Here is a 27,943-nt window from a genome sequence, read left to right as displayed (position 1 = left end):
AATAAAGAATGGATGTCAAAGTTGTAATACTACCAGTTCTATAAGTCCTATGCAATGCATCTTGGAATTGGAATTGCTATGAAGAGACAGAGAGACATAGAGGTAGAGATAGAGATAGAGATAGATAGATAGAGAGAGAGTATGAATGAATATGAATGGATCAGGCATTATATGGTCAATGATGAAAGACACAGCATGATTCTTGAAAATAAAAACTGAATCTGATTAAGCTTCTAGATACCCTGACCAATTTAAAGGTAATAACAAAGAAAAAAGAACATGTTTAACAACACCAAGGGAATGATATCAGCAAACTCTTATGGGAAATTCAACAGGACAAATGATACAGTTCTTTCAATAAATAAAATATGCCAGAGGAAAATACAGTGCAGAACAAAAGAGAAATAGAGAAGGAGCCTACGGACTAATAGAAAATTAAAAGATACATTAAAAGAGGAACCAACATGGTGGAGTAGAAGGACGTGCTCTCATTCCCTCTTGTGAGAACACCAGAATCACAACTAGCTGCTGGACAATCATTGACAGGAAGACACTGGAACTCACCAAAAAAAGATACCCCACATCCAAAGACAAAGGAGAAGCCACAATGAGATGGTCAGAGGGGCACAATCACAGTAAAATCAAATCCTATAACTCCTGGGTGGGTGATTCACAGACTGGAGAACACTTACACCACAGAAGTCCACCCACTGGAGTGAAGGTTCTGAGCCCCACGTCAGGCTCTTGAACCTGGGGGGTCTGGCAACAGGAGGAGAAATTTCTAGAGAATCAGACTTTGAAGCCTGCTGGGATTTGACTGCAGGACTTTGACAAGACTGGGGGAAACAGAGACTCCACTCTTGGAAGGCACACACAAAGTAGTGTGTGCATCGGGCCCAGGGAAAGGAGCAGTGACCCCAGGGCAGATTGAACCAGACCTACCTGCTAGTGTTGGAGGGTCTCATGCAGAGGCGGGGGGTGGCTGTGGCTCACCGTGGGGACAAGGACACTGGCAGCAGGAGTTCTGGGAAGTATTCCTTGGAGTGAGCCATCCCAGAGTCTGTCATTAGCCCCAACAAAGAGCCCATGTAGGCTCCAGTGTTGGGTTGCCTCAGGCCAAACAACCAACAGGGAGGGAACCCAGCCCCACCCAGCAACAGTTAAGCAGACTAAAGTTTTACTGAGCTCTACCCACCAGAGCAACAGTCAGCTCTGCCCACCACCAGTCCTTCCCATCAGGAAACTTACACAAGCCTCTTAGATAGCCATATCCACCAGAGGGCAGACAGCAGAAGAAAGAAGAACTACAATCATGCAGCCTGTGGAACAAAAAGATATTTATCTTTCACAGAAAGATAGACAAGATGAAAAGGCAGAGGGCTATGTACCAGATGAAAGGACAAGATAAAACCACAGAAAAACAACTAAATGAAGTAGAGATAGGCAACCTTCCAGAAAAAGAATTCAGAATAATGATAGTGAAGATGATCCAGGACCTCAGAAAAAGAATAGAGGCAAAGATAGAGAAGATACAAGAAATGTTTAACAAAGACCTAGAAGAATTAAAGAACAAACAAACAGAGATGAACAATACAATAACTGAAATGAAAATTACACTAGAAGCAATCAATAGCAGAATAGCTGAGGCAGAAGAACGGATAAGTGACCTGGAAGACAGAATGGTGGAATTCACTGCTGTGGAACAGAATAAAGAAAAAAGAATGAAAAGAAATGAAGACAGCCTAAGAGACTGCTGGGACAACATTAAACACAACAACATTTGCATTATAGGGGTCCCAGAAGGAGAAGAGAGAGAGAAAGGACCAGAGAAAATGTTTCAGGAGATTATAGTCGAAAATTTCCCTAACATGGGAAAGGAAATAGCCACCCAAGTCCAGGAAGGGCAGCTAGTCTCATACAGGATAAACCAAAGGAGAAACATGCCAAGACACACAGTAATCAAATTGGCAAAAATTAAAGACAAAGAAAAATTGTTGAAAGCAGCAAGGGAAAAACAACAAATAACATACAAGGGAACTCCCATATGGTTAACAGCTGATTTCTCAGCAGAAACTCTACAACCCAGAAGGGAGTGGCATGATATACTTACAGTGATGAAAGGGAAGAACCTACAACCAAGATTACTGTACCCAGAAAGGATCTCATTCAGATTTGATGGAGAAATCAAAAGCTTTACAGACAAGCAAAACTAAGAGAATTCAGCACCACAAAACTAGCTCTACAACAAATGCTAAAGGAACTTCTCTAAGTGGGAAACACAAGAGAAGAAAAGGACCTACAAAAACAAACTGAAAACAATTAAGATAATGATAATAGGAACATACATATGAATAATTACCTTAAACATGAATGGATTAAATGCTCCAACCAAAAGACACAGGCGTGCTGAATGGATACAAAAACAAGAAACATATATATGCTGTCTACAAGAGACCCACTTCAGACCTAGGGACACATACAGACTGAAAGTGAGGGGGTGGAAAAAGATATTATATGCAAATGGAAATCAAAAGAAAGCTGGAGTAGCAATACTCATATCAGATAAAATAGACTTTAAAATGAAGAATGTTACAACAGACAAGGAAGGACACTACATAATGATCAAGGGATCAATCCAAGAAGAAGAGATAACAATTATAAATATATATGCACCCAACATAGCAGTGCCTCAATACGTAAGGCAACTGGTAACAGCCATAAAAGAGGAAATCGACAGTAACACAATAATAGTGGGGGACTTAAACACCTCGCTTACACCAATGGACAGATCATCCAAAATGAAAATAAATAAGGAAACAGAAGCTCTAATGACACAATAGACCAGATAGACTTAATTGACATCTATAGGACGTTCCATCCAAAAACAGCAGATTACACTTTCTTCTCAAGTGCACATGGAACATTCTCCAGGATAGATCACATCTTGGGTCACAAATCAAACCTCAGTAAATTTAAGAAAACTGAAATCATATCAAGCATCTTTTCTGACCACAACGCTGTCAGATTAGAAATGAATTACAGGAAAAAAAAAGTAAAAAACACAACCACACAGAAGCTAAATGATACACTACTAAATAACCAAGAGATCACTGAAGAAATCAAAGAGGAAATCAAAAAATACCTAGAGACAAATGACAATGAAGACACGAGATCCAAAACCTATGGGATGCAGGAAAAGCAGTTCTAAGAGGGAAGTTTATAGCTATACCAGCCTACCTCAAGAAACAAGAAAAATCTCAAATAAACTATCTAACCTTACACCAAAAGGAACTAGAGAAAGAAGAACAAACAAAACCTAAAATTAGCAGAAGGAAAGAAATCATAAACATGAGAGCAGAAATAAATGAAATATAACAAAGAAAACAATAGCAAAGATCAATAAAACTAAAATCTGGTTCTTTGAGAAGATAAACCATTAGCCAGAGTCACCAAGAAAAAGAGGGAGAGGACTCAAATCAATAAAATTAGATATGAAAAAGGAGAAGATACAACGGACACTGCAGAAATACAAAGCATCCTAAGAGACTACTACAAGCAACTGTATGACAATAAAATGGACAACCTGCAAGAAATGGACAAATCCTTAGAAAGTTATAACCTTCCAAGACTGAACCAGGAAGAAATCGAAAATATGAACAGACCAATCACAAGTAATGAAATTGAAACTGTGATTAAAAATCTTCCAACAAACAGAAGTCCAGGAGCAGATGGCTTCACATGTGAATTCTATCAAACATTTAGAGAAGAGCTAACATCCATCCTTCTCAAACTCTTCCAAAAATTTTAGAGGAAGGAACACTCCCATACTCATTCTATGAGGCCACCATCATCCTGACACCAAAACGAGACAAAGATACTACAGAAAAAAAAAATTACAAACCAATATCACTGATGAATATAGATGCAGAAATCCTCAACAAAATATGAGCAAACAGAATCCAACAACACATTAAAAAGATCATACATCATGATCAAGGGGGATTTACTCCAGAGAGGCAAGGATTCTTCAATATATGTAAATCAATCAATGTGATAGACCATATTAACAAACTGGAGAATAAAAACCATATGATCATCTCAATAGATGCAGAAAAAGCTTTTGGCAAAATTCAGCACCCATTTATGATAAAAACTCTCCAGAAAGTGGGCATAGAGGGAACCTACCTCAACATAATAAAGGCCATATATGACAAACCCACAGCAAACATCATTCTCAATGCTGAAAAACTGAAAGCATTTCCTCTAAGATCAGGAACAAGCCAAGGATGTCCACTCTCACCAGTATTATTCATAGTTTTGGAAGTCCTAGCCATGGCAATCAGAGAAGAAAAAGAAATAAAAGGAATATAAATTGGAAAAGAATAAGTAAAACTGTCACTGTCTGCAGATGACATGATACTATACATAGAGAATCCTAAAAATGTCACCAGAAAACTACTAGAGCTAATCAATGAATTTGGTAAAGTTGCAGGATACAAAGTTAATGCACAGAAATCTCTTGCATTCCTATACACTAATGATGAAAAATCTGAAAGAGAAATTAAGAAAACACTTGCATTTACCATTGCAACAAAAAGAATAAAATACCTAGGAAGAAACCTACCTAGGGCAACAAAAGACCTGTATGCAGAAAACTATAAGACACTGACGAAAGAAATTAAAGATGATACCAACAGATGGAGAGATATACCATGTTCTTGGGTTGGAAAAATCAATATTGTGAAAATGACTATACTACCCAAAGCAATCTACAGATTCAATGCAATCCCTATCAAATTACCAATGGCATTTTTTATGGAACTAGAACAAAAAATCTTCAAATTTGTATGGAGACGCAAAAGACCCAGAAGAGCCAAAACACTTTTGAGGGAAAAAAACGGAGCTGGAGGAATCAGACTCCCTGACTTCAGACCATACTACAAAGTTACAGTAATCAAGACAATATGGTACTGGCACAAAAACAGAAACATAGATCAATGGAACAAGATAGAAAGCCCAGAGATAAACCCATGCACCTATGGTCAACTAATCTATGACAAAGGAGGCAAGGATATACAGTGGAGAAAAGACAGTCTCTTCAGTAAGTGGTGCTGTGAAAACTGGACAGCTACATGTAAAAGAATGAAATTAGAACACTCCCTAACACCATACACAAAAATAAACTCAAAATGGATTCAAGACCTAAATGTAATACCGGACACTACAGAACTCTTAGAGGAAAACATAGGAAGAACACTCTTTGACATAAATCACAGAAAGATCTTTTTTGATCCACCTCCTAGAGTAATGGAAATAAAAACAAAAATGAACAAATGGGATCTAATGAAACTTAAAAGCTTTTTGACATCAAAGGAAACCACAAACAAGACGAAAAGACAGCGCTCAGAATGGGAGAAAATATTTCCCAACAAATCAAAGGACAAAGGATTAATCTCCAAAATATATAAACAGCTCATGCAGCTCAATATTAAGGAAACAAACAACCCAATCCAAAAATGGGCAAAAGACCTAAATAGACATTTCTCCAAAGAAGACATACAGAGGGCCAAGAAGCACATGAAAAGCTGTGCAACATCACTGATTATTAGAGAAATGCAAATCAAAACTACAATGAAGTATCACCTCACACCAGTTAGAATGGGCAACATCAGGAAATCTACAAACAACAAATGCTGGAGAGGGTGTGGAGAAAAGGAAACCCTCTTGCACTGTTGGTGGGAATGCATCATTCCCACCAACAGTATGAAGGTTCCTCAAAAAACTAAAAATAAAATTACCATATGACCCAGCAATCCCAGTACTGGGCATATACCCAGAGAAAACCGTAATTCAAAATGACACATGCACCCTAATGTTCATTGCAGCACTATTTACAATAGCCAGGTCATGGAAGCAACCTAAATGCCCATCAACAGACGAATGGATAAAGAAGTTGTGGTACATATATACAATGGAATATTACTCAGCCATAAAAAGAACGAAATTGAGTCATTTGTAGAGACGTGGATGGATCTAGAGACTGTCATACAGAGTGAAGTAAGTCAGAAAGAGAAAACCAAATATCCTATATTAAAGCATGTATGTGGAACCTAGAAAAATGGTACAGATGAACCGGTTTGCAGGGCAGAAGTTGAGACACAGATGTAGAGAACAAATGTATGGACAGTAAGGGGGGAAAGCCATGGGGGTGTGGGGATGGTGGTGTGTTGAATTGCGTGATTGGTATTGACATGTATACACTGATGTGTATAAAATTTATGACTAATAAGAGGTTGATGTATAAAAAAATAAAATAAAATTTAAAAAATTAAAAAAAACCCTAATACTAAACTTAATTTGAGTTATTTGTATGGAAATATGTTAATATAAATGTTTCAGACATTACATGAAATTCCTAAAAATCTTATTTGTTCTGGTATAATGTTATAAGTCACAATTGCAGTTATTACTTTAAAATGTATATCTCAGAAATAACTAAATTTCCTTGTCAATTGCATTATTATGAACTTTCATCAAATCTTTAACCCTAGTCATTTTTAAGCCTTTTGTCAGATAGTTCTGGGTATACTCTGATGCTTTTGCAAAAATGTTCCTATAAAAGGATTTCAGGGCTTCTCTGGTGGCGCAGTGGTTGAGGGTCCGCCTGCCGATGCAGGGGACACAGGTTCGTGCCCCGGTCTGGGAAGATCCCACGTGCCGCCAAGCAGCTGGGCCCATGAGCCGTGGCCGCTGAGCCTGCGCGTCTGGAGCCTGTGCTCCGCAATGGGAGAGGCCACAACAATAAGAGGCCCACGTACCAAAAAAAAAAAAAAGAAAGGGTTTCAACTTCAAGGAATTCATGGAAAAGCCTCTGACAAGTACAGGTTTCTGGTAACTGACTATACTGCTGAACGGAATGAATAAGCATTTCAGAACTCTAATGGAAAACTGATGAATCTATAAAAGTGCTAACAAAAGATCAAGATAAAAAAAATTAATTACATAGGAGTGAGTGAACTGATGAGGATGATTATAATTTTGTGACTTTCTGTTTGCCTTTAAAAAAAAGATACATTAAGAATCAATATTGTTAAAATGACCATACTACTTATGGCAATCTACAGATTCAATGCAATCCCTATCAAAATACCAATGGTACCTTTCACAGAACTAAAACAAATAATTTTAAAATTTTTATGGAAACACAAAATACCCCAATTAGCCAAAACAATCTTAAGAAGAACAGAGCTGGAAGAATCAAACTCCCTGACTTCAGACTATACTACAAAGCTACAGTAATCAAAAAAAATATGGTACTGGCACAAAACAGACACATAGATCCATGCAACAGGATAGAGAGCCCAGAAATAAACACACACAATTATGGTAAATTAATCTTTGACAAAGTAGGCAAGAATATGCAATGTAGAAAAGACAGTCTCTTGAATAAGTGGTGCTGGAATAACTGGATAGCTACATGTAAAAGAATGAAATTAGAACATTCTCTAACATCACATACAAAAATAAGCTCAAAATGGATTAAAGACCTAAATGTAACACCAGATACTATAAAACCCCTAGAGGAAAACATAGGCAGAACATTCTTTGACATAAATCGCAGCAATTTTTTTGGATCCACCTCCTAAAATGAAGGAAATAAAAATAAGAATAAATAAATGGGACTTAATTAAACTTAAAAGCTTCTGCACAGCAAAGGAAACCATCAACAAAACAAAAAGACAACCTACTGAATGGGAGGAGAAAATATTTGCAAATGATATGACAGATAAGGGATTAATATCCAACATATATAAACAGCTCATACAACTCAACACACACACACACACACACACACACACACACACACACACACACAAATCCAATTAAAAAATGGTCAGAAGAACTGAAAAGATATTTTTCCAAAGAGGAAATACAGATGGCCAATGTGTACATGTCAACATCGCTAATCATCAGAAAATGCAAATCAAAACCACAATAAGTTATCACCTCACAACTGTCAGAATGCCTAGCATCAAAAAGAACACAAATAACAAGTGTTGGTGAGGATGTGCAGAAAAGGGAACCTTCCTACACTGTTGGTGGGTATGTAAATTGGTGTAGCCACTGTGGAAAACAGTACAGAGGTTTCTCAAAAATCTAAAAATAGAACTACCATATGACCCAGCAATTCCACTCCTGGGTATAAATCTGAAAGAAAAAGAAAAACCCAAAAGATACATGCACCACAATATTCATAGCAGCATTATTTACAATTGCCAAGATATGGAAGCAACGTAAGTAGTCATCAAGAAGTGGCCATAAAGAAGATGTGGTATAGATATATACAATGGAATACTACTCAGCCATAAAAAAGAATGAAATTTTACCATTTGCAACAACATGGATGGACTTGGAGGGCATTATGCTAAGTGAAATAAGTCAGACAGAGAAAGACTAACACTATATAACAGCATTTACATGTGGAACCTAAAAAATACAACAAACCAGTGACTATAACAAAAAAGAAGCAGACTCGCAGATATAGAGAACAAACTAGTGGTTTGCAATGAGGAGAAGGGCAATATAGGGATGAGAGAGAGGGATGTACAAACTACTGGGTGTAAGATAGGATACAAGGGGGCTTCCCTGGTGGCGCAGTGGTTGAGAGTCCGCCTGCCGATGCAGGAGACACGGGTTCGTGCCCTGGTCCGGGAAGATCCCACATGCCGCGGAGCAACTAAGCCCGTGAGCCATGGCCGCTGAGCCTGTGCGTCCGGAGCCTGTGCCCCGCAACGGGAGAGGCCACAACAGTGAGAGGTCCGCAAACCGCAAAAAAAAAAAAAAAAAAAAAAAAAAAAGATAGGATACAAGGATGTATTGTACAATACAGGGAATATAGCCAATATTTTATAATAACTGTAGATGAAGTATAGTCTTTAAAAACTGTATTAAAATTTTTTAGAAAAAGAAAGAAATGCTCACTTGGGGGATAATATTATAAAAGTAAAGAAATAATTTCCATAAAAATCAGGATACTGGATTGTTCTTACGGATGAGGGAGGGTTGTGATTTTAAGGGACTATAGAGAAGGCTACTGGGATGTCTGGCTAGATTCTGTATCCTGATGGGGCAGGTGGTCAAGATGTTCATCTTGGAAAAAATCATCTAGCAACATATATCTTATGCAATTTTCTGTATTTGAGTTATAGTTATCAGTTTTAAAAGCATACAAATTTAAAATGACATGTTCAGGACTTCCCTGGTGGTCCACTGGCTAAGACTCTGTGCTCCCAATGCAGGGGGCCTGGGTTCGATCCCTGGTCACAGAACTGGATCTCACGTGCTACAACTAAGAGTTCGCATGCCACAACTAAAAGATCCTGTGTGCTGCAACTAAGACCCAGCACAGCCAAATAAATAAATAAATAAATTTTTAAAAAATGATCTGTTTAAAGTAGCAACAATATGATTGATAACTTTACCAAAACAATAGAATGACAGCTTGAAAGTGCTGAAAGAAAATAACTGCCAACTTAGAATTCCATAACCAGAAAAAAGTATCTTCCATAAACTGAGTTAAAATAAACTTTCAAACAAAAGAAAAAACACAACAATAAACCTGGGAGAATTCATCTGCAATAATGAATTGCAGGCTAAAGGAAATACTAGAATTCAATAATGAATTGCAGGCTAAAGGAAATAACTAGAGTATTATGAAAGAGGAAGCCTAGAGATGGACTGTAGAATGAAGAGCCACAAAATGGTAAAATATGATTACATCTAAATGAGCATCACCTATATAAAATATAATGGTGCAATATGATGATTAAAATATACAAACAACAAAAACAGGATAATAACAGTATGTTAAGTGAGGAGGGAAATAATAAAATTAATATGTTCATTTATATACAACTTAAAAAAAATACTTGTTTTAATCTTTCACATAACCATCAAAAGAATAAAAAAAGAAAGTAGCACAAGTTAATGTGGTAGAAAATTAAATAATACATGCTTAAGCCAAAAGGAGGCAAAATAGAAGGAAACACAGAATATAGAATGGGTAGAATGAATAGAAAACAGTAGATTTATATCCAAATACATCAGTAGGTATGTTTAATATGAACAAACTAAATACTACAATTAAAACACAATGATTGGGCTTCCCTGGTGGCGCAGTGGTTGAGAGTCCGCCTGCCAATGCAGGGGACACGGGTTCGTGCCTCGGTCCAGGAAGATCCCACATGCCACGGAGTGGCTGGGCCCATGAGCCATGGCCGCTGAGCCTGCGCGTCTGGAGCTTGTGCTCCACAATGGAAGAGGCCACAACAGTGAGAGGCCCGTGTACCGCAAAAAATAAAACAAAACAAAACAAAAACACAATGATTGCCACATTGTATAAAAATGTCAATATATACTATTTTAAAAATCTCCTTAAATATCAACAGAAAGGTTCAAAGTGTAAGAATGAAAAAATATCTTTTCATTCCTCTAAAAGACTAAGCATATAAAGCTATTTTAGGTATAGCAATATCAAATAAAGCAGACCTAAAGAAACATTATTACTAGAAATAAAGACATTAAATAAATACTATAATTCCATTTATATGCATCTAATCACATAGCTCCAAAATATACAAAGCTGAAATTGTTAGAACAGGGAAATTAAAAGAGGCAAATTATATTGGGAGATTTTAAAGAACTGTCTCTCAGTATCTGATAGAATTGGCAGACAAGAAAAAGTCAGTAAGGATAAAGAAAAACTGAACCACATTAGCAAACATGACCTAGTTGTCAAGCACACTAAACTCAACAAAAACAGATATCATGTGTTTTTTCTTAAGTGTACTTGGAATAAAAAATGACCATATCCTGGGCATAAATAAGGTCTCAAAAATTTCAGAAGACTGAAAAATCAAGTGTTCTCAAGACATAGCAGAATAAAGCAAAAATTTTTTTTAAGAAAGAAAAAATAAAATTCCCCCACCCAAAGAATGTTTGGAAATCTACCAATACACTTTTAAATAACCCAAAGTTAAAAGAAAAATTACAATGGAAATTAGAAATAGTAGTGAAAATATGACACTACTTAGAAAGAAATCTATAGTCTTAAATACATGTATACATTAGGAGAAAGCCTAAGTTTAATGATGTGAATAGTCACCAAAAGTTTTTAAGAGAAAGATCAGCAAATTAATTCCAAAGAAAGGAGAAGAAAAGAAATTATATAGACCAAAAATTAATAATGTAGGAAAAAATACATACAACAGAGAAATAAAACCAAAAGTTCATTTTTCAGGGGAAAAAGGTAATAAATCTCACAATTCCTTTGTGAGACTTAAAATAATCTCCCTTTTATTACCATCACAGATAAGTGATTTAAAAAAAAAAAAAACAAGAGCAAACATTTATTAAACACTTTCTATATGCCAGTGTCATTCTAAGTATGTACTTATACTAATTCTACTAATACAAGAAACCTATCAGGAAACTGTTAACAGAGAAGTAATTTGTTGAACAAACTGGTTCCAGACAGAGCCTTCATAAAACAGCACACAGCTGGTATGTAGTAGCAACTTAATTCATCTCAGCTAAACTTACTAATCAACTTCAAACTATTAAAATTTAAACCATACTATTCCCTGGCAAATCACATACCCTACCCTTCCTGATTTATTCTTTCATTATACTATTTTGGCATATTTATATAAAAATCAGTACTTTTAAAAATAATTGGAAGATCTGGCAACATTGTTCCTGAATTCCTATATGGCAACATTTAACTAGTGCTGAGTAGTGGCTTTCTCCTGCAGAGAGGTCATAGACTTACTTTCTCTATTGGTCACAGTACTCAACACCTACCCTAACTTTTGAATGCATCTGACTTCGTGACTTCCTGGATTTCAGGATAAAGTCTATGCTTCCTACTCTATTTTTTCCATGATTTGGCCCAAAAAGAACCTTCTGCTTTAACTGGATTATACCTAACAATTTCCAGAATGAGTTTTATATAAACACATGAATTTCTAGACAGTATAGGCTTATAGGATTAAGTCACATCTTTATTTCTGTCAAAAGGCACCAGAAACTGGGGTTCAGATGTGATAGCAAAAGGACTGGGGTCTTTGTTGAAATGATCTTAGATTTTCTTGAATTAAGTCAAAATTCTGAGTGTTTTCTCCTCATTCAACTGGGTTTCATTTTTTTTTTTTTTTTTTTTTTTTTGCGGGCCTCTCACTGTTGTGGCCTCTCCCATTGCGGAGCACAGGCTCCGGATGCGCAGGCTCAGCGGCCATGGCTCACGGGCCCAGCCGCTCCGCGGCATGTGGGATCTTCCCGGACCGGGGCACGAACCCGTGTCCCCTGCATCGGCAGGCGGATTCTCAACCACTGCGCTACCAGGGAAGCCCAACTGGGTTTCATTTTCAATAGGATCTTTTGTGATCACTGACTTCCATTAGCTTGTTTAAGGTGGGTTCTCTTCATTTATAAATGATTGTCAAACTATGTTTTACACTTCTCTGTACGAATCAAATATTTAATGATTTTTGAAGGACTCTTTCACTGTCCCAGAAGAGGCTGATATTTAAATTCTCTGTGAAATAAAAATACTTTTTTACTTTTAAAAATTCTTTGTGATGTAATTTTAAAAAATCCTTATGTTTATATTTAATAAAGTCTACCTTTTTCTGTGAGTATCCTTCAAGTAGGACCAACGTGGACTTTGGTCTGACCTGTGTCTAGGGAGTGTGTTTCAGTGTACAGCTCACAATGTGTGTCTCTGGTACGTTACTTTTTGTTTCTGAACATGGATCTTGTTTTCACATGTTTAGGTTTAGGCATATTATTAGGCTTATATGTATCAGATTGTACTTTGTAGGTTTATCTCTGTAGAGCTTAGTGGTTAAGAGAAATCTTGGCTCCAACCACCCTAAGAAGCCATGTGACCTTACATAGAAGTCACAACTTTTCTGAGGCTCAGTTCCTCATCTTTGAAATAGTACTTCTTAATAGTACTTACTTTGTAAGATTATTGTGAGGATAAAATGGAATAATAAATACATGCATATGCCTGGACTATAGTGAATGTTTAATAAAGTTATTATTCTTATATAATCAATTTCAGTTTTTCTCTGGAAGAACAATAAGATTTCCTACTTATGCTTTTTATTCTTATACTTAATTGTATACCGTGCCACACTGTTCTAATCTTTCACATGCACTTTTTAGTTTATAAAATAATCAGTGAATTACACAAGTTCCTTATGGAAAATCTGATTTCATGAAAATATCCCCAGTGCTTTGCATAGTGCAAGGTACACAGCATGTAGATATTTGATGAAAAATGTTCAATATATACTTAATGAAAGAACATAGGCAAAAAAAAAAAAAAAATGACTAATTTGAAGAGTTTGTGTTCAGGCTGCTCTTAATGTAAAACTATTTAAGATACTGATATTTAGTGTCCAGTGCAAGCCAACATGAGCCACCTTACTGCCTTCCATTCAAGAAAGGCAGGTCAGGAACAAAACAAATTAAGGTAATTAAAAATAGTTATGTGACACATGGAGGCTAAACAATACACTACTAAATAACTAAGAGATCACTGAAGAAATCAAAGAGAAAATTTTAAAATACCTAGAAACAAATGACAATGAAAACACAACGACCCAAAAACCTATGGGATGTAGCAAAAGCAGTGCTAAGATGGAAGTTTATAGCAATACAAACCTACCTTAAGAAACAGGAAACATCTCAAATAAACAACCAAACCTTGCACCTAAATCAATTAGAGAAAGAACAACAAAAAAACCCCAAAGTTAGCAGAAGGAAAGAAATCATAAAGATCAGATCAGAAATAAATGAAAAAAAAAAATGAAGGAAATGATAGCAAAGATCAATAAAACTAAAAGCTTGTTCTATAAGAAGGTAAACAAAATTGATATACCATTAGTCAGACTCATCAAGAAAAAAAAGGGAGAAGACTCAAATCAATAGAATTAGAAATGAAAAAGGAGAAGTAACAACTGACACTGCAGAAATACAAAGGATCATGAGAGATTACTACAAGCAACTCTATGCCGATAAAATGGACAACCTGCAAGAAATGGACAAATTCTTAGAAATGCACAACCTGCCAAGACTGAACCAGGAAGAAATAGAAAATATAAACGGACCAATCACAAGCACTGAAATTGAAATTGTGATTAAAAATCTTCCAACACACAAAAGCCCAGGACCAGATGGCTTCACAGGCGAACTCTATCAAACATTTAGAGAAGAGCTAACACCTATCCGTCTCAAACTCTTCCAAAATATAGCAGAGGAAGGAACACTCCCAAACTCATTCTACGAGGCCACCATCACCCTGATACCAAAACCAGACAAAGATGTCAAAACGAAAGGAAACTACAGGCCAATACCACTGATGAACATAGATGCAAAAATCCTCAACAAAATACTAGCAAACAGATCCAACAGCACATTAAAAGGATCATACATCATGATCAAGTGGGGTTTATTCCAGGAATGCAAGGATTCTTCAATATACGCAAATCAATCAACGTGATACACCATATTAAAAAATCGAAGGAGAAAAACCATATGATCATCTCAATAGATGCAGAGAAAGCTTTTGACAAAATTCAACACTCATTTATGATAAAAACCCAGCAGAAAGTAGGCATAGAGGGAACTTTCCTCAACATAATAAAGGCCACATTTGACAAACCTACATCCAACATCGTACTCAATGGTGAAAAACTGAAACCATTTCCATTAAGATCAGGAACAAGACAATGTTGCCCACTCACACCACTATTATTCAACATAGTTTTGGAAGTTTTAGCTATAGCAATCAGAGAAGAAAAAGAAATAAAAGGAATCCAAATCAGAAAAAAAGAAGTAAAGCTGTCACTGTTTGCAGATGACATGATACTATACATAGAGAATCCTAAAGATGCTACCAGGAAACTGCTAGAGCTAATCAATGAATCTGGTAAAGTAGCAGGATAAAAAATTAATGAAAAGAAATCTCTGGCATTCCTATACACTAATGATGAAAAATCTGATAGTGAAATTAAGAAAACACTCCCATTTACCACTGAAGCAAAAATAATAAAATATCTAGGAATAAACCTACCTAAGGAGACAAAAGACCTGTATGCAGAAAATTATAAGACAATGATGAAAGAAATTAAAGATGATACAAATCAATGGATAGATAGGCCATGTTCTTGGATTGGAAGAATCAACATTGTGAAAATGACTCTACTACCCAAAGCAATCTACAGATTCAATGCAATCCCTATCAAACTACGACTGGCATTTTTCACAAAACTAGAAGAAAAAATTTCACAATTTGTATGGAAACACAAAAGACCCCGAATAGCCAAAGCAATCTTGAGAACGAAAAATGGATCTGGAGGAATCAGGCTCCCTGACTTCAGACTATACTACAAAGCTACAGTAATCAAGACAGTACGGTACTGGCACAAAAACAGAAACATAGATCAATGGAACAGGATAGAAAGGGAAGAGATAAACCCACGCACATATGGTCACCTTATCTTTGATAAAGGAGGCAAGAATATACAGTGGAGAAAAGACAGCCTCTTCAATAAGTGGTTCTGGGAAAACTGGACAGGTACATGTAAAAGTATGAAATTAGAACACTCCCTAACACCATACACAAAAATAAACTCAAAATGGATTAAAGACCTAAATGTATAGCCGGACACTATCAAACTCTTAGGGGAAAACACAGGCAGAACACTCTATGACATAAATCACAGCAAGATCCTTTTTGACCCACCTCCTACGAAATGGAAATAAACACAAAAATAAACAAATGGAACCTAATGAAAGTTAAAAGCTTTTGCACAGCAAAGGAAACCATAAACAAGACAAAATGACAATCCTCAGAATGGGAGAAAATATTTGCAAATGAAGCAACTGACAAAGGATTAGTCTCCAAAATTTACAAGCAGCTCAATAAAAAAACAAACAATCCAATCCAAAAATGGGCAGAAGACCTAAATAGACATTTCTCCAAAGAAGATACACAGATTGCCAACAAACACATGAAAGAATGCTCAACATCATTAATCATTAGAGAAATGCAAATCAAAACTACAATGAGATATCATCTCACACCAGTCAGAATGGCCATCATCAAAAAAATCTAGAAACAGAGCTTCCCTGGTGGCGCAGAGGTTGAGTGTCTGCCTGCCCATGCAGGGGACACGGGTTCGCGCCCGTCTGGGAAGATCCCACATGCTGCAGATCGGCTAGGCCTGTGTGTGAGCCATGGCCACTGACCCTGCGCGTCCGGAGCCTGTGCTCCAGAATGGGAGAGGCCACAACAGTGAGAGGTCCGTGTAGCGCAAAAAAAAAAAAAAAAATCTAGAAGCAATCAATGCTGGAGAGGGTGTGGAGAAAAAGGAACACTCCTGTACTGTTGGTGGGAATGTAAATTGATACAGCCACTATGGAGAACAGTATGGAGGTTCCTTAAAAAACTAAAAATAGAATTACCATACGATCCAGCAATCCCACTACTGGGCACTACTACCCGAAGAAAACCATAATTCAAAAAGAGTCATGTGCCAAAATATTCATTTCAGCTCTATTTACAACAGCCAGTATATGGAAGCAACCTAAGTGTCCATCGACAGATGAATGGATAAAGAAGATGTGGCACATATATATACAATGGAATATTACTCAGCCATAAAAAGAAACAAAATTGAGTTATTTGTAGTGAGGTGGATGGACCTAGAGTCTGTCATACAGAGTGAAGTAAGTCAGAAAGAGAAAAACAAATACAGTATGCTAACACATATATATGGAATCTAAGCGGAGAAAAAAAGCTCATGAAGAACCTAGGGGTAAGTTAGAAATAAAGATGCAGACCTACTAGAGCATGGACTTGAGGATATGGGGAGGGGGAAGGGTAAGCTATGACAAAGTGAGAGAGTGGCATGGACATATATACACTACCAAACGTAAAATAGATAGCTAGTGGGAAGCAGCTGCAAAGCACAAGGGAGATCAGCTCGGTGGTTTGTGACCACCTAGAGGGGTGGGAAAGGGAGGGTGGGAGGGAGGGAGACGCAAGAGGGAAGAGATATGGGAACATATGTATATCTATATGTGTATGTACATGTATATGCATATGTATAACTGATTCACTTTGTTATAAAGCAGAAACTAACACACCACTGTAAAGCAATTATACTTCAATAAAGATGTTAAAAAAAAGAAAAAAAGAAGTGATGTGAATGTCTTTCACTTCTTAGTAGGATGGGGTTGTGTGTGTGTGTGTGTGTGTGTGTGTGTGTGTACATGTATACTTATATTTATATTGGGTTTTTTTTTTAAGGCATTAGAAAGCTGTTTAAACAACAGTACTAGTGATGCCAAGATTCCTGAGGGGAGAGGTGAGTTAATAGGCTGCAGCTGTTATTTTCCTAGGGGCATTTGTGGATTCTGAGAATAGAACAAAATGTTGAGAATCTATGCTTTGTCACAGGTCCACTGCTGGAGGAGAAATAAAACAGCAGTGTTTTGGCAGTCTTACTACGCTAGATAGACAAAATTAAAAATCTGAGAGGCCAAAACCCAATAAGACATGATGGGTGCAAAACTGAGCTGATGGGTCCCTCAAGACACTCGCAGAATGTCTGAAACTATTCAGGGTGAAGGGACAAAAAAAGCTCAGCAAAAGTCTCTGAAAAGCAGAAGGGAGTTTCAGCTGTCTTGCCTGAGAAGATGAGAGTCATAAATAGTACCTATGAGAAGGAAGGGGCCTAGAACCACACCAACTCTCAGGTAAAAGCCCAAAGGACTGAAAATTAAGAACTGGACAGTTTTTTGTTTTTGTTTTTGTTTTTTTAATATTTAGGATTTAGAGAAAACTGCAAAGATAAAGAGTTCCTGTACGCAGGAACTTCACCCTTCACCTAGCTTCTCTTAACGTTAACATCTCATATAACCACAGTAAATTTTGCAAAAACCAAAAAATTAACATTGGTACAATACTATTACCTAAACTGAAGACTTTATTTGGATTTCACCAGTTTTGCCAATAATGTACTTTTTCTGTTCCAGGATCCAATACAGGATACCATGTTGCATTTAGTCATCATTTCTCCTTAGTCTCCTCCAATGTGTGACAAGTTTCTGTTCTCCTTGTTTCTCATGACCTTGACATATTGGTCAGGTGTTTTGTAAAAAGTTTCTCAATTGGTTTTGTCTGATGTATTCTCATGTTTAGACTAAGGTTATGGGTTTGGGGGAACAATATGACACAGACATGCCCTTCACATCCCCTGATATTAAAGGATACATGCTATCTACATAAGTTATCACTAGTGATGTTAATCTTGATCACTTTGATAATAAGGTGGTGTCATTTGCCACATTTCTCCACCTAAATTACTATTTCTTTTTTCCATGGTCTATTCTTAGATATAAATCAAGTCCAGCCCACACTCAAGAGGAAAAGAATTAAGCTCTATCTCCTGGAGTGGGCAATATCAACAATTATTATTTAGGATTCTTCTGTAAGGAAGATTGGTCCATTCTCACCATTAGTCATTCATGGTTTCGCTTACATCAGCATGGACTAATGGATATTTATTTTATTGTTTGGATTATAATTGATACTAATGCTATTTATTTCGTTGCTCAAATTATTCCAGAAATGGCCACTGGGGCTCATTCAGGTTGCTCCTGTGTCCTTTATTTTTATTTATTTTTTTATACAGCAGGTTCTTATTCGTTATTTATTTTATACATTAGTGTATAGATGCCAATCCCAATCTCCCAATTCATCACACACACACACAAACACACACCCGCTTTCCCCTCTTGGTGTCCATACGTTTGTTCTCTACATCTATGTCTCTATTTTGATATGCCTCTATTCCCCTCACCTTTTGTGAACAATTCCTCACTTTCCACACTACAAGATCTTCTATGCTAATCTTCTGTTTTCCCTGCTCCATCCTGAGAATTAGCTATTGCTCCACGAAAAAAGCACTGGTAACTTTCATAGAAAATAGGTATTTAGAAATACATGATAGGTATTAGATCTGGGAGCTGGGTGTCCTTGTTGCTATTGGGTTGTCACTCCTTCTAGCCCCTTTCAGAGGGCAAAGACAGGAAATATGTGTGTATATTAACCCACATATATTTATATATCTATATCTCTGAATTAATCTATCTGTATATATTAACATAAACATGAATTAAAACTGTCATGTCAGACTCTAATCCAACTTCCCAGGGTTCATTCTAGCTTTTTCCCATCTTGTTTCTTTATAACTTCTTTTTTCTGACCATAAGAAACCTGGTTGTTTTATCCACAATTTATTTACTTATTTATCCAACTCTCATATACATGTATTTTCAGAATTGTTAATGCATATCCCTGTGTGAAACACATTTACCTATTAGAGCAGGGGTTGGCAAACAGCTCCCAGGGCAATTCTGGCCGTTTGCCTGTTTTGGTATGGCTGATAGCTGAGAGTAATTTTTACATTTTTAAATGACTTGGGGGGGGGAAACAGAATATTTCATGAAAATTACATGAAATTCACATTTTAGTGCACATGGATAAAGCTTTATTGAAACACAGTCATGCTCATTTGTTTATGTGTTGTCTATGACTGCTTTCGTGCCATATCAACAGAGCTGAGTAGTTGTGACCGGGACCCTATGGCACACAGACACACAAAATATTTACTATCTGGCTCCTTCCACAAAAAGTTTGGTGATCCCTAAACAAGAATATAGTGATCATGTAGTTCTTTTTGGCTTTAGTGTTACAGTATCCAGCCAAAATACCATATTCCAATGTAATTTAGATAAGCTAATTTAAAGATAAGTCTTGTATTTTTAATACTGCTAGTTTATTATAATCTACATTATTAAATCTTCAGAAGACCCAACATAACATTTTTAATTTTTAATACAATAAATTTAACTCTTTCTAATGTACATTTTTCTAGGAGTTTTGACAAATGCATAAAATTATATATCAGTCACACCAGTATATCAGGCAGTTCCTATACCATAAAAATTCTCCTGTGAGGCTGGTTTCTTTGTAGTTGACAGCTTCTGCATCTCCTAACTTTTGCTATTTTAACAATGTCATATAAATAAAATCATAAAATGTGTAGATTTGGGGTTCTGGCTTCTTTCATTTAGCAAACTAAATTTAAGATTCATCGTGTTGTAGCATACATTAATAGCTCATTCTTTTTTATTGCTGAATTATATTCGATTGAATGGCTATACCATAGTTTGTTCACCATTCACAATTAAAGTGCATCTTGTTTGCTTCTAGTTTTTGGTAATGATGAATAAAGTTTCTATAAACATTCATGTACAGGTTTCTGTGTGAAGATATGCTTTCAATTCACTTGGGTAAACAGCTAAGAAAGGATTGATGGGTCATGTAAGTGTATGTTTAAACTTACACAAAACTACCTTCAAACTGTCCTCAAAAGTGGCTGTACCTCTGAGCATTCCCACCAGCATTGAATGAGAATTCCTGTTGTTCCACATCCTTGACAGCATTTGCTACTGCAAGTTTTGCAGGGTTTCTTTGCGGCGCTGGGGTGGGGGGATGTTTTTGTTTAACAAATTCTAATATGCGTGTAGTGACATTTCAGGTAGTTTTAATTTGCATTTCTGTAACGATTATTGAGCATCTTTTCATATATTAATTGGATAAAAATGTCTGTTCAGATCATGGGCCCTTTTTTTTTTTTTTTTTTTGGCGGTACGCGGGCCTCTCACTGTTGTGGCCTCTCCGTTGCAGAGCACAGGCTCCAGATGTGCAGGCTCAGTGGCCATGGCTCACCGGCCTAGCTGCTCCACAGCATGTGGGATCTTCCCAGACGGGGGCATGAGTCCGTGTCCCCTGCATCGGAAGACAGACTCTCAACCACTGCACCACCAGGGAAGCCCCCTGTGCCCATTTTTAATTGGGTTATTTATTTTCTTATTGTTGAGTCTGAAGAGTTGTTTTTATATATTTTAATTATGGATATGTCCTAAATTATATATGTGATTTGCAAATATTTTCATTCAGACAAGGGCTCGTCTTTCTATTCTCTTAACAGTGTCTTTCACAGAGCAAAAGTTTTTAATTTCAATGAAGTTTAATTTATCAATAATTTTGCTTTTCCTTTATGGATCATGTGTTTGGCGTCATATCTAAAGTCATTGCTAAATATAAATTAAATGGATTTTCTACTATGTTTTAGGTCTAGGATATATTTTGAATTATGTGTCAAGGAGTTTTTGTTTTTTGTTTTTTTTCGTTTATCTACAACCATGTGTTAAAAAGACAACAAATGCAAAGACTCCATTTAATTGACTTTGTACTTTTGTCAAAAATCAGTATTTGTGTGGGTCTATTTCCAGAGTATCTCTCCTATTCCTTGATATCTATGTGTATAATTTAGTCAATACCACAGTCTTCATTGCTATGCTTTACAGTAAGTCTTAAAATTAGGTAGTGGGTCATCCAACTTTGTTCTTTTCAGAACTGTTTTGTTTTTATCAAGTTCCTGTGCTTTTCTATACATCCTAGAATCAGTTTGTCAATATCTATTTAAAAGCTTGATGGAGTTTTATGATTTCATTGAATCTAGAGTTCAAACTGGGGAATATTGACATCTTAATTTGGAGTCCTCCAATCCATGAATATGGTATATCTCTGTTTAGTTCTATTTTCTCTGATTTCTTTCAATGGTGTTTTGTAGTTCTCAGAATGCAGATCCTGCATTAGGTATAATTCTGTTAGAATTATACCTAAGCACTTCAATTTCTGGTGCTATTGTAAACTGTATGGGTTTTCTAAATTAAAATTCCAATTGTTCATTGCTGGTATATAGGAAATATTACTTCCTTTGTATTTTGTGACATTGCTAAACTCACTTATTAGGAGATTTTAGGTTGTTTGGAATTTTCTACATAGATAACCAAATCCTTTGCAAATACAATTTTGTTTCTTCCCTTCTAACTTCCATGCCTTTTATTTATTTTTCTTGCCTGTCTGCATTATCTAAGACTCCCAGTATGATGTTAAAGGAATGGTGAGAGAGGGCATGCTTGCCTTGCTTCTGAGCTTAGGGGGAAAGTATTCAGTCTTTCACCATTAAGTATAATGTTAGCTGTAGGTTTTTCAAAGATGGTCTTTATTAGGTTAAGGAAGTATCCTTCTACCTCAACTTTACTAAGAGTATTTATCATGAATAGAGTTGAATTTTGTTGGATACTTTTCCTGCCTATTGAAATGACACTGAGAACAAATATGCATTTAATCTGTTAATAGGATGAATTTACATTGCATTTCTGGAATAAGCCCACATGATTATGAGGTATTTTCATTTTAATATACTGCTGGTTCTAATTTGCTAATATGTTGTTAGGGATTTTTACATATATGTTCATGAAGGATTTTGGTCTGTATTTTTCTCTTCTTGTAATGTCATTGTCTGGTTTTGGCATCAGAAGAAATGTTGATATCATAAGATGACCTGGGGAGTATTCTTTCTTCTATTTTCGGGAATGTGTAAAACTGGCATTATGTTTTCCTTAAAGGTTTGGTAGAATTCACTAGACAGAGCCTCTGGGCTTAGGGTTTTCTTTTATGGAAGATTCCTAAACTTTAAATTAAATTTCTTTAATAGACATACAACCATTGCAATTATCTATTTCTTTTTGAGTTAGCCTTGGTAGTTTATGTCTTTCAAGATGTTCTTGAAAGTTATGTCTTTCAAGAAGTTTCAAATAGTTTTAACAGCAATGTAAACAGAGCAGAAGACAGGATTAGCAAACTAGAGGACATTTCAAAAGAAAGTATCTAAACTAGAAAGAGAGAGAAAAAAAGAATTGAAAACATCAAAATAAGCATAAGAGGGCTTCCCTGGTGGCGCAGTGGTTGAGAGTCTGCCTGCCAATTCAGGGGACATGGGTTCGTGCCCCGGTCCGGGAAGATCCCACAAGCCGCGGAGCGGCTAGGCCTGTGAGCGATGGCCATTGAGCCTGCATGTCTGGAGCCTGTGCTCCACAACGGGAGAGGCCACAACAGTGAGAGGTCCATGTACCGCCAAAAAAAAAAAAAAAAAAAAAAAAAAAAAGCATAAGATACATATGATATACAGTCTAAAGACCTTATATAAATGTAATTGGAAATTCCAGAGGGACAGTAAATAGATATTGGGGTAAAAGCAATGTTTAAAGAAAGAATGAATGGGTTTTCCAAAACTGATGATATATATCAACCTAAAAATTTAAGAAGCTCTGTAAACTTAACGTAGAATTGATACAAGAAAATTACATCTATGTATATCACAGTATGATTACTAAACACAAAGTTGAAGAGCAAATTTTAATTGCAACAGAGGGGGGAAACCCCACATTACTGCAAAGGTACTGGCTTTTCAACTGACACAAATGAATGGCTTTTTAAAAGTGCCCAAGGAGGGAATTCCCTGGCGCTGCAGTGGTTAGGACTCCATTTTCACTGCTTTCACTGCTGAGGGCACAGGTTCAATCCCTGGTCAGAAAACTAAGATCCCATAAGCCATGTGGTGTGGCAAAAAAAAAAAAAAAAAGTGCCAAAGGAAATAACCACCAACCTAGAACTTTATAACTTTATATCTAGTAAAACCACCCTACGCAGAAGTAAAACCATGATGTTTTCAAACAAACAAAACTGGAATTCAAAGCCAGGATAATAACATGAAAGAAAGTACTAAAGGGAGTTTTTTGGGCAGGAGGAAAATTACTCAAAAATCCAAATAGGAATATGGAATTGCAGGAAAGGGTGAAGAATAATAGAAAGGGTAAATATGTGATTAAAATGAATAAACATTACTATGCAAACAAAATTAATTACTTTTGTGTTTTATATATGTAGAATCAAAATTCATGATAATAGATGTTCAAAAGAAGAGATGGGTTAAAAAAAGAGTTAAATGTTTTTAGGTCCCAACATTACTGGGGAGGTCAACAAAGAAATAATTTGTTATATATGCAAGTTGAAATCTCTAGGGAAATGAATTAACAGAATAGTAAAAAAATGAATACCAAGTTAATAAAAAGGAAATAGATAATTAAAAAGTTACTAATCTAAATAAAAGCTGCATCAATCTACATAAAAATTCTAGATTTTCATTATTGGAAAAATATCTCAGGTGCTATTCACAAGATATGCACTTTAAATATATTGATAAAAGCAAAGGATAGAAAAATATACACCATGCATATACTAGGGAAAAGATAGCTGCTATCACTATATAACTAGTAGACAAAACATACTGTGAAACAAGAAATATTACTAGAAACAAAAAGGGAACCTTTACATAAGAGGTTTGTATCGTAGTCTGAAATCTGTATCCAACTAACAATGTGGCTTCAAAATACATAAAATAAAATTAACAGAACTAGAAAGACAAACAGACATATTCACAATCATAAAACTGGAAACTTTCATGAAATTTGACACCTACCTACCACTATACAGAAAAAAATAATTCCAACAAAAAGCCTTTAGAAGAAAACATATGATAGAATCTTGAACTAGACTGATGGAAGAAATTTTCACATATTGCGGTATGGGGAATCATTCTGGCTTGTACATCATTTGCCTTGAACTTTATGCTAACTAGAGCCAGCAGTCTTATGTTCTGTCAAAGTACATTGTACAACTGCTTTAACTAAAAACAACAACAACAACAAACAACAAAAATGCACTTTGCACTTACCAGACTGTTTAGAATGTCTACTTGGAAGACAGGGATAAATGTGGGCCCTTTCTATGACACTAATGCTAGTACTCCTTCGAAGATGCGGTTCCCTTCTCAGACATTGTGGTCATGCTGACTCGCTGTGTATGTGCTAATCAGTCTCTTTGGAAACTTTGAAGGACTGTACCCCTGTCATGTCTGATGTTTGTTCTTTGTTCTGACAAGATAAGAAACTGTGGTTCAGACATCCAAAATGGAGCCAGGTGGTCACTGTGGATGTGGTTTCAGACACGTCCCTGCATCACTAAGACCTTGAAATTTTCTGAACTGTATCAAACTCAAGGATACCACCAGCAGTTCTCAAAACAACATCTGCAGCAGCAAGGTCTCAAGGTCTCCCCCTGTGACTATACAGCCATTTCGGACCCTAACCAATCCTTACTTAACTCATCTATCTAACTGTGACTGCGGTTTTTGCTGATATAAGCCTCCCCCACTTTGTAGTCTGGCAGAACACAATTCAAGTGCTTCTCCTTCACAATTCAAGTGTCCTCGGCTATAGTCCTCAGTCTGGCTCCAATAAAACTCTTTTCTATTCCTATTTTGGATTGTTTATTATTTCTGTTGCCAAGACAAAAATTGTAAAAATGCTAATAAAAAAAGATAAATTTGATTCATTGTACTTAAGAACTTCTTTTCATCAAAAGATACCATTAAGAGAATGAAAAGGCAAGGCACAGAGTGGAAAAAGAAAATTGCAAAACATATATCTGACATATCAAAATCAATATGGAATTTTAACAAAACAAAAAAAGGGACAACTCAGTACAAAAATGGGCAAATAACTTGAACAAGTACTCACAAAAGAGGATATCCAAATAGCCAATAAACATATGTACTAGTCATCAGGAAACAGCAAATTGAAACCATTATGTGATAAAACTACTTCTCACTATCAAAATGCCAAAATTAAAATACACACACACACACACACACACACAACCTATCAGTAGTAGTGAGCACAAACTGAACTCACACACGCTGGTAGTGGGAGTGTAAACTGTTAAAATCACTTGGAAAAGTCTTTGGGGGTATCTAGTAAAGCTTAATGTTTACACACTCTGAGCAATTCCACTGGCAGGGACATACCCAAATAAAATGTATACAATGTTACCCAAGGATACATAAGCTGTGCATAGCAGTTCTAAAATAGCTCAAACCAGAAACAACCTGAATGTCCATAAATAAAGGAATGCATAAATCAATGGCAGTATTTTCACACAATGAAATACCATGCAGCAGCAAGTGTGCAGAACTATATAACAAGATGTCTGTATTGCAAAAATGTCTGAATTGAAAAAACAAAATGAAATAACGAAGAAAAAAAGGGAAAAGACATGGTTGGATGTCATTTGTATACAGATCAAAAATGTGCAATACTAATCTTGCTATTAGAAGTTAGGATAATGTTAACTCTGGGACTGACAGTCACTGGGACTTTCTATATTACACTTTGAAAACAAATTTAATTTAAAATCAATATGCATACAGAAACTTTCAACAGTACAAACTGATGTCAATGTCACATAATCCAGTTATATCCCCAGGACTAAGCTTGATGTCCAACATGACTCATGATAAACAACTGTTTTTAAATTAGTGACTGAAACAAGAAATCAAACACAAAAAGAATAATATACTGTAATTATTTCCCAGCTGTTGTTCATATATATGTTTATTTGCCTTATGTCAGAAAGTATTCTCATACTGATCTCTACTATTAAATCTGATAAACCTGACCTCTTCTTTTCCGCTTTTAAGTTTTAATTAACATAAAAATCAGCTGGGAAACTTCTCCAAAATACATATGTCTCATCCCATCTCTCGTTCTACCATTTAATCAAATCTGTTTGCAGGAAATGGAATTGCTTTATTCCGGGCTATAAAACAAGGGTTCCCATATTTTGAAGGCAGTGAAAAAATTATCATAAAGTCACTACTTACTGACTCTTTATGAGATAGTTATCACTAACATTTTTTATAGTTCACATGATCTGTGTCAAACATTTTGCATAATGACTCAGGTCAAGCAGGAAGTTAGATACATTGCCTTTAGCAAAACCACTGACTTCCATTAAATGGAGGTTGTATCTTTTCTATTCCTTCCCAGTGATTAAACTTTGTGAGCTTTAAGCATCTTGGGTGGTTTTCATGCCTAATTATAAAAAGCCTTCAAAAGAAAAATTTAGAAACTAACATATAAATGTCTCTGATGAGCCTGATGTGATTTCAAGACATTCTTTACCCGATCATGGATCTCATCACAGTTTGAAGGTGAACACCAATCAGAATGGTATCTGTAGGCATAAAAAACAAAGGTGACTTGTAGCCAGAGGGAGAGAAAAGTAAATCTTTCCAAATGCCAGACACAGAAAGTTATTTTTTCTTATCTCTATGTGATAACATAAAAAGATTAAAATAACATATTTTCTTTCTTTGACCAAGGATGAGAGGCAGATATAAAATCAGGTACTAATTCTCAACTGTAGTATTAAGTCCTCACAATATGTTCAATTAACAGTCTTAATAATAAAGTTTGACATGCTTTGGGGAGAGCATTTCTGTATATCTGACCATTTTAACAATTTCCATACATAATTCTTTAGAGGTTTATCTTTAAATAAAGATATAAATTTTTATATTAGAGCAATAACTCCACCTATAGTGCCTTTAAAATTAGTTCTTATTTTCCAGTCTTGGAATTAAACATGTCAAAGAAGAAGGAAAGCAACTATTCCTCTTTCTCATGCCCTTCCCAAACTCAAAACTGGCACTTGTATAATTAAGTTACTTTATTTGTTTTATACAAGTAATAATGAAAATTTCCACATCCATCTGATTATAATGCATCTACATGACATATTCTTGATAATTCATTTATAAAGGAATGAGTACTAAAATGTTAATAGGTTGCTTAAAACTTTCAGCTCCCAGTTTGTTCTTACAAAGTTATAATTTTATGTGTTTACACAAAGTACAAACTGTTAAGCAGGATAAATGATTTATATAATCTGTTTTAAAGAATGCAATCAGTAATGGATGATCAACTATATATAAATTTTAATCTCCTGCATTTGTAACAGGAAGTGTTGCTGCATTTATGGAAATATATT

At 35.9% G+C, this 27,943-nt stretch overlaps 1 protein-coding gene across 5 annotated transcripts in view; it reads right to left on the bottom strand.

The window, feature by feature from the left end:
* The window catches only part of SPATA6 (spermatogenesis associated 6), a 176,845-nt gene that overhangs the window by 22,717 nt on the left and 126,185 nt on the right, over positions 1 to 27,943 (bottom strand). For 3 of the 5 annotated variants that reach the window (XM_067008221.1, XM_059060205.2, XM_067008237.1), the window contains one exon: positions 27,028 to 27,127. The exons of 1 other annotated variant lie outside the window; for it this stretch is intronic. In XM_067008221.1, the coding sequence (XP_066864322.1) occupies positions 27,028 to 27,127 (100 nt within the window). The remainder of the gene's footprint in view (positions 1 to 27,027; positions 27,128 to 27,943) is intronic. One more of the 5 variants, XM_059060212.2, reaches the window with a different exon arrangement.

This window comes from Kogia breviceps, chromosome 1 (assembly GCF_026419965.1).
Source record: "Kogia breviceps isolate mKogBre1 chromosome 1, mKogBre1 haplotype 1, whole genome shotgun sequence".
Lineage (NCBI taxonomy): Eukaryota > Metazoa > Chordata > Mammalia > Artiodactyla > Physeteridae > Kogia > Kogia breviceps.
This window is presented reverse-complemented; position numbering and strand designations above follow the sequence as displayed.